The sequence below is a fragment of the Zerene cesonia genome, chromosome 14 (assembly GCF_012273895.1).
Source record: "Zerene cesonia ecotype Mississippi chromosome 14, Zerene_cesonia_1.1, whole genome shotgun sequence".
NCBI lineage: Eukaryota > Metazoa > Arthropoda > Insecta > Lepidoptera > Pieridae > Zerene > Zerene cesonia.
In genome coordinates this window covers 8,544,222-8,555,352 of record NC_052115.1, presented here as the reverse complement: position 1 = coordinate 8,555,352, position 11,131 = coordinate 8,544,222, and the positions used below count along the sequence as shown (strand labels likewise).

General features: G+C 33.2%; 2 protein-coding genes across 2 annotated transcripts; one reads left to right on the top strand and one right to left on the bottom strand.

Annotated features, from left to right (window-relative positions):
* Window positions 1-4,611: 4,611 nt before the first annotated feature.
* LOC119831620 (glucose dehydrogenase [FAD, quinone]-like) lies at window positions 4,612-7,851 on the top strand. The gene is made up of 4 exons (XM_038355047.1): window positions 4,612-4,742; window positions 5,549-5,726; window positions 6,059-6,371; window positions 6,479-7,851. The coding sequence occupies exons 1-4, from the start codon at window positions 4,732-4,734 to the stop codon at window positions 7,783-7,785; spliced, it is 1,809 nt and encodes a 602-aa protein (XP_038210975.1). The 5' UTR covers window positions 4,612-4,731; the 3' UTR covers window positions 7,786-7,851.
* Window positions 7,844-10,509, bottom strand: LOC119831625 (glucose dehydrogenase [FAD, quinone]-like). Its single transcript, XM_038355053.1, has 3 exons — window positions 9,847-10,509; window positions 9,476-9,591; window positions 7,844-9,273 (listed from the first exon to the last, which is right to left on the bottom strand). Exons 1-3 carry the CDS (start codon window positions 10,183-10,185, stop codon window positions 7,845-7,847), a joined length of 1,884 nt encoding a protein of 627 aa, XP_038210981.1. The 5' UTR covers window positions 10,186-10,509; the 3' UTR covers window position 7,844.
* Window positions 10,510-11,131: the final 622 nt, after the last annotated feature.

Genomic DNA, 11,131 nt, shown 5'->3' with positions numbered 1-11,131 from the left:
GCTTTTCACTCATTTTCATTCGACAGTCCCGGGGTGTTCTCCGCATAGTTCCTGTCCGTGTGGATCGGGGATGTCGTGGGTATTTCGGAACGAAAACTTAGTCCTATGACCTTTATCTGATCATAAACTATCTTTTTAGCAAATTTCATCCAATTCGGTTCGGTTGTTTAGGCGTGAAGAAGAAACAGACAGGGAGATAGGGTGTCTGTCTTATCTTATTTATTTATTGTATGCTTCTGTTCTCTGTTATGATCTGTTGTGTGTGTGTATGTCTGTGTCAAAATAAATGTTATTCTTTTTTCTTTCTTTCTTTCTTTCGTTTTATATTAGTAGAGATTTCATTGTCAACAATCTCAACAGACATTTTTCAAACATAAATTGTTGTTTTACAAATAATAAATTTTACACTAGTAAACAAACAAACAAACAGTCGTATGTCGTAACATAACACGGCGATGTCGTTTATCGATTGACGCTAATAAATTCCGACCCACCTGGGCCTAAGCCCGGGTTAATCCAACCCGCCCCGGCGACAGCTGTGTTACACGCCTTATCGTTCTGAATGATCGTACGTGATTTGTCTGGCTGACCCTTAAGACGTTGGGCTGAAGGGCTAAGAAGATACCAGAGAACTATAAATATAATTTATAAAAAATAATAATTTATTTTATTTCAATTATAATAACAAATAAAAGCGCTTTAATAAGTAAAATTTAGGACTACTGTATCGAATTGTATAATTAATTATTTTTGTTTGTTAGTGCCAGGAAAGAGTTTAAGAAATAAAGTGAAAATCTCTGCTTTCAAGGTGTGAAATATCATCTTAGTCGAAATGATCAGATCATCAGTTAGTAAAACTACAATTAACGTATAGTAGTCAGTTTGTTTCGATACATAATATCAAAAATATATCATAATCGTAATAATATATTGTATTTTATTTTATGTAACACATAGATTCTTACGAATTTCGAGGAGAGTTTTCTAGAATATTATCATGATTCCGTTAAATGTTCAAACGTATTAACAGTTTAAGGTACGTTTTATTGAAAACAGTAATTATTACAAAATGACAGCCGTCTAGTACCATATTTTATTATGAAACAAAGACCTGACATACTCATGTCATCCTAATAAAAATTGTACATTAAATAATGTTCACTACTTGAATCTCAGTAATCCTTTAACGTTACCCTCTATATTTACTTAGGTCTACAGCAAGGCTTACATCGTCTATCCAATTGTCTTAAGGCGCAGCTTATCAGAGCCCGGACAATCTTATCCGGGATTCGCCCGGGTCTAACGGTCTGACCGGTCCGAATTATGGCTAAATAGCAGATTTGTTATACCTTCTCTTTAAATTGTACAAAATGTCCGCCGGTTGTTTGTGATCGCTTTTAGGATTTTTAGGATAATTGTTTCTTAATTTAGACGCTTTTTATAAATTTATTTGTTTATGAACTCTTCAAGAGAGTATAGAAGAATGTGATAGTATATTAACACAGATAACATAATCCTATTCTAATAATAGTAAGATGAAATATATTCCGACTAGCTTTTGCTCGCGGCTTTGTACACGTTAATTCAGAGTAGTTTAATAGATGTTATTATACATATAAACTTTTCTGTTAAATCACTATCTATGTATTTAAAAAAACCCATCAAAATCTGATACGCACATCATAATATTTCGTCAATAATTTATATAATTTTTAATAATTACAACGTACCTAGATTTTAATAATGTAAATAGGTAATCCAAAAGATAAAATGTAGTGGAAAACGTATAAAAACACAACATTTTCCAATTCACAAATTTTAGCAGAAACCTAAATTATTTACAGATAAAATTTACAATTAATTATTTCATTGATATCATTATTCTATATAATTTAAATCAATAAGTCAATTATAGTCACACAAATGCGTCTGGGTGGACTTTGTCGAACGCCGCCCGTTTGGCCCGTCTCCAAACCGACACTTTAATGTACTTTTATTGTGCATAATCGCATCATAAATGGTCACTGGTTCGTGTATGCGGATACACAGATAAAATTTTATTGATAATCCAGTTCTCGATTGTGTAGTGGCGGAGGATTTAAAATACTTAAATAGTGAAGAGAAAAGTGTCTATTGTATATAATAATTAAAAGTTTGTAGCAACGGACGGCGCACGGCTTTTCGGCGACATTCAGACGTTATTTATATTTAATTTATAGAATATATGTTATTAGACACTGCATAAATATTCGACATTGTATAATAAAATCCTCCTTTTAAATTATGTTGCTATTTATATTTACGTTGGTTGCCTGGTAGAGATCACTTATAAGTGATAAGGCCGCCTTCTGTGCTGTATCTCCTTTTTTTAGTATAAGTTGTTTTTGTATTTTGTTGGCAGCACAATAAAGTGTATAAATAAATAAATAATAAATAAATAAATAAAAAATAAAATAATAAAATTTCTTTATTTGTTTCAAAAAGTTTTACATGATATAGATACATATATTGCATTGAACCCCACACTAGGATCCCCTGTCTTGTATAAAATGAATAAAATATTAAACACATAATACATGAACACTATCAATTTGTGAAAAATAATATAATTTTTTTTTTATGTTATTTTTTTATTTTTAAAATTTACAATTTGTAACAATTACGATTTTGTTTATATAAACAGTTTGTCTTACATATATTTTTAATGTTTACAACATATAAAGCCGATGTTCCCTAGCTAGATTGCTGGGCAACCTGTATTTAGGAAAAACAACTTGCTTCTAAAGTCAACTTAAAAAAAATAATACCATTAAACTAAAGACGTCTTATTAATACGATAAAAATGTTATTAAATGTACAATACATTAGTTTCATAACTGAAAAGCGATAAACTAGTTAGGGCTGATAAGCGCAGATTTATTGTACAGTTACACGCAATTATCGGTTGCCAGCCCTGTGAAATATAGTTCGGCGCAGCCCTACATGAATCACTTTGTGTTGCATTAAAATTTACGTAATATCCTGTTGATTAATGAATAATATGTTACTAATATTCACAATATTACATTGTTAAATAAAAACTTTAAAAACGCCTTAATAATGAAATCTTGTAAATTGTTTCACTTCTTTTACAGTGAGAAAGAATGAGTATGCGTAAGCAAATTATTTAATGAAAATTATGAAAAATTTCTCATTTAATAATTTGTATTTTAATACCATCGAATCAGGATCACCATATACTCATGAAATTATAGTATTGTCACCGATCCTTGATAAGTCAATGAAATCCGTCCTTTTAAGTGGCAAAATTGTGTCAAACAGTAAAAAGTCGGTTATATACAAACATACAAGTGAAGTTAATATAAGCGTGTTTAAAATGGGAGCTCTTAGAATATCGGAATTAATAATATTAACTCTCATTCATATATACGTAAATATATAATTTAAGGATTGAAAAAAAACTTATAAAGTTATTTTTTTTACATTTACCATGTTATTTACTAATCCTGGATACACAAATCGTAGCGACATCTATGATAGGCAGCTTGAAACAACGTGAATTGATCGATGATACGCGTATCTTGCTGCCATACATGTGCTCCAGATGGCTCTGACAATGTTTTAAAGAATAATGATTTCTTTGTTCGTATATTCTTAGGAAATGAGAAGATTATATTATAATATACATAACATACGCAATACTGTTTTTATTTTCGTTCATCTTTTATATTTTTATGTCATATTTGTTTAAAATACGCTTACCGCTTTTAAAGAGTAAAGGATAAGGAAAGACTACTGGAAAGAAGGATGGAAAAATAGACTGGGAATGGTGAGGAAAAGAAATCAGGCCTCCACATTTGCATATAATATAGTTTCTTTATCGAACTTTTATATTATAATACCATTAAACATCCTAACAACCAGTACTCGAATACATAAGCATAAATATGGTCCAGCAGCCAACATACAATAACTATCAAAATGGAGGACCCCACAGCCGCAGAGCGTTATAAACCAGTGGTCACTGCAATTTCCTCTGCGCTATCTTGCGCCGGGATCTCGACTGGTTGCTGTATTTATGACGATTTTACGGAAATCCCTGTGCTTTGATAGTGCTGGATAGAGATTGGGCATCGTATTTCCTGTTTATGGTATACTATATACTTATATACTTCCGAGATTATATGAAACTATGCTACAAGACAGTTAGATTTATGTTGATAATTATTCTTAACTAAAACATTACCCGCTTATCCCATTAGAGTTTTGAAGTCGGTTAGAAATATATAAATATATATATATAATATCTCCCACAGCTGATTAAATTACAACGCATCGCAAGATTGTGTAATAACAAATAGTAATATATTCCTTCGATTTACTTGACTGCGACATTTAAATTATCTATATTAATATTACAGTAGGTTTTATGTGAAAACATTACAAACATACACACAAAAACACATATGTTTCCTCTGTAAAATATAAGTTTAAATAATTATTTATGTTACCTAATACCAGCTGTGATTAATGTTAGCTTATATCCTATTGCATTATACACATAGTACCGAGAGAGCCAGGCACACAACAATTATATAAGAGGAAACACCTCTGTAGTAGAGGCGCTTCCTTCCTCACATCCACCGGTGACCACTCAAGCGTGCCTCTACTGGGATACTGGGTTTTTATTTTTAGTTCATTTTTGTTGTAATACGGGCTAAGACTGGGAAAATGTTATTAAGGTACTTGTGATAAGTTAGATAGTGTTATATAGGGTCAATCTATTACCATAAATTAAGCGTATTTAAAGATTGTAGTGTATTTTTGATTAAGTGGCGTATAAATATTAGTGTTTCGAGCGTATGGTATACACCTACCTTTGACTGGTTGTTTGTTAAGTAATAGAAGCTAACATGGGCCAATAGCTGCAAATTAGTTTGATAAACAGTTTCTAAACGTACTGTTTAAGTGTCTGACTAATACTTAGAAAGTAATTGTGCTTTACTATGCATTGAAAACGTACTAATATAGTAATGATTTCAACTTTTCAGTTTTTCTACAAAGATTAACTTTGCTATGTTTTTTAATTAATCCTTCCATGATCTTTTTATTGCACTTGAAACTTCCTAAATACAAAATTTCATGAATCTATGGAGCCAATTCCTAGATTCAGATTATAATGAAATATATACAATAATAGCTCGTTTAAATGTATTAAATAGATAACAATTTGAACTATATGTAATACTAGCTATAATCCACGGCGTCATTCACGTGGTACCCTAGTCAAAAATAGACTATATTCTAATCCAGACTATAATCGATTTCTGTACCAAATTTCATAGGCACTATAAGCTGTTTTCGCGTGAAAAAGTAACAAGAATCCATCCATCCATTCATCGATTCTTAAAAATTTTTGCGCTTATAATATTAGTGGGATTGCTCATATTGCTACCGTAATGACAATTTTTATTATGATCAATAAACAGATAGCAATGGTACAGTTATACGACATGTACAAGTAGTAACATAAACGAATTTTCTCTAGTTCATATTTAATCTTGACGGTTCTCTGGTCGGTGAGAGCGGACCTCTTCAGCAAGGCCACCAGGAGCAAGGCTGAGGAGAAGGACATACGTAACAGTGTGTTTGACTTCATCATAGTTGGTGGTGGCACTGCGGGCTGCGTCCTCGCTAACAGGCTCTCTGCTATCAGTGATTGGAAGGTAATTAAACCATAGTTTACGGCTTTTCAAGTTAAATTTGTTAGTAAATCTACGCTTATTGAAATTGAACGAGAATCAATTAAATTAAATTTTGTTACGGATTCCTTTGAACACATTCAATCATCATCAGGCCATAATCGCTGGCTCTCGAATTTTTTGGTTCCTCCATGCCGTGCTTCAACCATGCCGGTTTCCTCATTATGATTTTCTTCACCATTTCGAGCAATGGTGATAAGAGCGATGTGCAGATAGATTAAAAAAATCAATTTATTTTTTGCACACTCGTCCGGTCTCGAAGCCACTTTTAAGTCTCAATATAACTATATTTTTAGGTTTTAGTTTTAGAAGCAGGAGAGGAAGAGAATATAGACTATGATATACCCGGAGTACCCACAAATGACTTTCGGCCAATATTATGGAACTACAGAACTGAGAGAAACGGTTTCTCCTGCTTATCTCGGCCTGGAGGAAGCTGTGAAGTGAAAACTGGTAAAGTTCTCGGTGGTTCTAGTGTCACCAATGACATGAAGTACACCAGAGGTTCCAAGAAAGACTACGACGCATGGCATTTGAATGGAGAAATCGGCTCTTTGGAATGGAAGTTCGATAATTTGCTAGAACATTTCAAAAATTCTGAGGATAATGGTGCGTTGCAAAAAACCAATATATCTTTATCATTAACAAGCTTAAGTATCCATATTTGTGGAATAGTAAAAGACATCGGCTATTAAGCTATATGTTTTTAATTTCAGGTGACTACGATGTCTTAATGAACTCCCACTATCATTCTAGAGGAGGGGAAATGCACGTACAAAAATTTAAATATGCAGATCGTTATATTGAAATCTTCCTGGCAGCGTTTGCTGAAATGGGTCTACGCTCTGTAGACATAAACACAAACGTTCCAGAGGCAGTAGTTAACAACCAATTCACAATATCAAATAATACAAGGCTGAGTACCAACAGCGCTTTTCTTAAGCCTGTGAGACATAGAAAGAATTTGGTTGTTAAAACAGGCGTGACTGTTACTAAAATAATAATTGATCCACAAGAAAAAATGACTGAGGGCGTGATGTATACTGTAGATAAAGGAAAAGAACAACCAGCGTATGCTAAAAGGGAAGTTATATTGACCGGAGGAGCTATTAATAATGTTAGGTTGTTGCATTTGTCAGGTATAGGACCCAAAGCCGAATTAGCTAAACATAACATAACGACGCTTATCAATTTACCAGTAGGGCTAAACTATCAAGACCAAGTTACTACAGGAGGATTAGCTTTTACGCTAGGTGAAGTCCCAGCAGTGAGTGAATCTCAGGTCATTGATGATTTTAAAACATGGTTTGAAAGTCGAACGGGTCCTCTCGCGTCTCGTGGAATAAATCAAGTATCCGCTTTCATTCAATTGTATGAAAATAAAGTAGCACCTGATGTGGAATTGAATTTGATAGGTAATTATTTGCGCAGCGACAAGTTTATGCTTACCAATATTAGTATTCACACTGCGGAAGAAATCAACATGCCACTGCCATACTATAATTTAGTTGTTGTAAATCCAGTATTATTGAAGCCAAAAAGTACTGGTAAAGTGACATTAAACAAAAGAAATCCAAAGTTCGGCCGACCTGTTATACAAGCGAATTTGTTGAAAGAGTCAGACGATTTAGATGCTCTTGTTGATAGCATAGACATTGCTCTGCAGGTGTTAAATACGAGAGAAATAAAGAAAAGTGAAATAAAGTTAGCGCCCATTGATTTATTTCCTTGTGATAGACTAAGAAATAGAGATCAATGGAATTGTATTGCAAGACATTATACGAAAGCAATGAGTAATCCAATTGGTACTTGTCGAATGGGTAATAACAGTTCCAATTCAGTAGTTTCTTACAACTTGAGAGTTCATGGTTTAGAAAGATTAAGAATAATGGATGCATCCGTAATGCCCACTCATGTACGAGGAAGTATCTACGCTCCTACTATTATGATTGCAGAGAAAGGAGCTAAATTAATATTTCGAGACTGGCAGGAAAACAAAGGAAGCTATTACAATAAACGGTGACCATAATGAACTATAAATGTAAATAAGAACTTAGTGTAAAATTGTAAATAAAATTCAATTTAATACCAAATACTTTTTATTATATCACTTGCTTTTTCAGCTATCATTATGACTGGTGCTGCGGTGGAACCTCTAGTAATCTTAGGCATAATTGACGCATCTACTACTCTTAAATTAGTTACTCCATACACTAATAAATTATTATCGACAACGGATTCTGGATCTTTAGGAGGCCCCATTTTACACGTTCCTGCATAATTATGAAGCGGCGCAGAAAAATGTCTAATGATGCAAAGCCAAAACTGTTCAGAAACACGTTCATGTTCCCTGCATTCGTTATTTAAAATTGGTTTCGGATCAAATTCGTATTCCGCTGTTTTAAAAACTTCTGTATCAAAAAGCTTTACTATTTCCTGTATTCCTTCTAACAGTTTCTTCTCATCCTTTGGGTTCTTTAGAAAATTCGGATAAATTAACGGAGATCCGAAAATAGGATCCGTTGCGTTTAACACAACTTGGCCTCTACTTTTAGGTGTTAATAAAGATATGCACATGTCCATTTTATCGTAGTACATGTTAGAGTCGTGACCACGAAATCTGAATTCAATATCGGGTGTTCCAAGGACTTCGGAAATAGAAGACTCGATGAACGCAACTACTTGGTAATTGGCTGATAGTGGTCCGATACCTTTTGTATAGTAAGTAGTTATGTCCTTTAATTTATCAGGAAAATTTATTTTAGTAGCTGTTCTAGCTAGTCTTATCACTGGTAAACAAACAGACAAATGATCTTGAAAATTTCCTCCTACTGGCAAATCATATAAAACATCTATATTTAAATACTCCAAGTAATCTCTAGGACCTATCCCTGATTGCATTAACAGCTTGGGTGAATTAATAGCTCCAGCGCTTAAAATTATTTCTTTTGATGCTCTTATACTTATCTTTGTACCATTTTTTATAAATTCTATACCATTCGCTTTTAAACTATCGCTTTTATACTCAAAATTAATCTTAGTAACTAATGCTTCTGTAATTATAACAATATTCGAACGTAGTTTTCTTATTGGTTCTATAAAGGCTGTGTAGGTGCTAACTCTTTCGCCCAAGTACGAGGTTGTCTGTATTCTCATGAACCCCAGTTGATTTCTGCCATTTATATCAGTGTAGTTGTAACCCATTTCATTAAAGGCGCTTAGTAAAACGTCCACGTTATCATCAACGTACGGGTATCGGCCCACATCTAGCGGACCTTGAGTTGAATGGAAGAATTTGTTTTTCGATATATCTTTGTCGTAATTCCCCTCGGAGTATTTAAAGTACGGTAGCACTTGGCTAAAGCTCCACCCTTCGTTGCCATTAAGTGCCCACTCGTCGTAATCTGCGGGGCTGCCCCTTATGTAGGCCATTTCGTTAATAGACGATGTTCCGCCAAGAACCTTGCCTTGCACGACTTCGCAGCCTTTATCTATGCGATTCTGGCAAAACCTGCAAACAATGCATGAGATAATTGCATAAGACCATTTTTTATTTTAAATAATTCTATCTACAAGCTCAAGTCTGTACGTCTATATATTTGTTTTTGCAATTAATAAATGAATTTCTTACTATAATTTTAAAATTTCAAAAATATTAAGTTTTCTGGAAGATGATATCGCTGATCCATATTAGCATTTTTAGTAAAACTTACCCCTTTTTCGGTCTCATTGTGTATTGCCAGTCAAGAGAAGATCCTTTGAATTCACTTGTAAGCGCTGGAATAAGGGTCATTTTAGGTTCCTCCGCGCCAGCTTCTATTAAAAGTATCTAAAATTTACGTATAATAATGTATTATTATAAAATTATAACTAAATTTATTTAAATATAAATACGTCGCAGTTCGAATAAAAAATACCTCTAGAATATTATTGAAAAAATTGTAACTGATTACAGTTACAATTTGTATTTATGTATGAACCTAAACCCTATTATCCTATTGAACCACCAAAAATAATCTTGTTGTAATAAGTTAAAAATAGATATGAATTTCAAAGAGACACAACAAAGAAAGATTCTCTTTACCTTCCACTTCCTATTTTCAGAAAGTCGGCTAGCAACCACGCAGCCAGCAGTACCCCCGCCAATCACAATAAAATCAAACTCCACATCCCTGATATCAACGTCTTCATTTCTATTCTCATCTTCCGTATCTTTATATCTCACTTCTTTCAAATCCACTGTAACCTTGCTCTCAGATTTTGTCAATTGTAGTCTATTTTTACCGAAATAATCAATTTCTGGTCCTATATGACCGTAGAGAGTATGAACTAGAGATATAAGAAGGATAGCTGTCGGAGCACATTCAACCCTGCCGTCACATATTTTACAAAGGTCTTCAGTTATGTTACCAACTGATGTCATTGCATTTTATTCAGTTACGCGTTACACATTGCTATAAACAATTACTGGTTTGTGATCGGATGCTCGCATTTTCACTTTCGCTTCTCATAATTGCATTCGTTTACTTATATTTCACTTTTAACAAGATACGATTGAGTAAAACTCAACGGTATTATGCATTGTTTTCGGACCGTTTGATGTACTATTACAGATATATTAATTTTTAGGTCATGACTAAATTATATACTGTACTAAATTTCAAATAACACTACTTACTAATAGTTTTAAGGTTTTTTTAATGTATTATAACTTTAGCACTGTAGTCGTTGTACACTATTAAACATAACTAACCATTGAACCTATTAGATTTAATATGTCACCGTTAATATAAAAACAGTATTCACGTCCGTTAGTTTGTAGCAAATATGACGATATTACAGAACTAAAAGCACACGAATGAATAGTGTTTGTTTGTTTGTTTATAAAGAACAATGTTGTTGCATTGTTAAACTTCCAAGAGTATTTGTTACGTGTGGATTCCTATGAATATAATTGCCGATGAGATTTCTTTGAAATATATTGATGCAATCGTTTACCATTCTATAATAAAAAATATACAAAGCCTATTAAGAATATGAAATAATATTGTAGCTTATTATTGTTGTTACTATAATAATATAAAGATAGATAAAGAAAAGTTTGTTTGTTTGAACGCCTTTATCTCAGAAACTACTGGACCGATTTGAACAATTCTTTCTCCGTTGGATATGTACGTGACTCCTCAGCGCTACATAAATAATACGGTCCAAGCCAGAGCGGATTGCTAGTGGGAAATAAAATCGTCACGTGAATGACAAATATTAAGATCATAAAAAGTAAATCGTTCTGAAATGAAGCAATTATCGTTTGACACGGGCTCATTTTGTCTGCCATTATATCTGCTAAATGCAGATAAATTACAGGTTCG

What these genes read in the sequence shown, in the direction of transcription:
- LOC119831625 (XM_038355053.1), bottom strand. Translation starts at nt 10,185, where the DNA reads ATGACATCAGTTGGTAACATAACTGAAGACCTTTGTAAAATATGTGAC. An exon ending in CTGAAAATAGGAAGTGGAAG is followed by an intron (nt 9,592 to 9,846) that starts GTAAAGAGAATC and finishes CGTAAATTTTAG; the next exon opens with ATACTTTTAATAGAAGCTGG. An exon ending in ACAATGAGACCGAAAAAGGG is followed by an intron (nt 9,274 to 9,475) that starts GTAAGTTTTACT and finishes CATTGTTTGCAG; the next exon opens with GTTTTGCCAGAATCGCATAG.
- LOC119831620 (XM_038355047.1), top strand. An exon ending in CTGCTATCAGTGATTGGAAG is followed by an intron (nt 5,727 to 6,058) that starts GTAATTAAACCA and finishes CTATATTTTTAG; the next exon opens with GTTTTAGTTTTAGAAGCAGG. An exon ending in CAAAAATTCTGAGGATAATG is followed by an intron (nt 6,372 to 6,478) that starts GTGCGTTGCAAA and finishes TTTTAATTTCAG; the next exon opens with GTGACTACGATGTCTTAATG.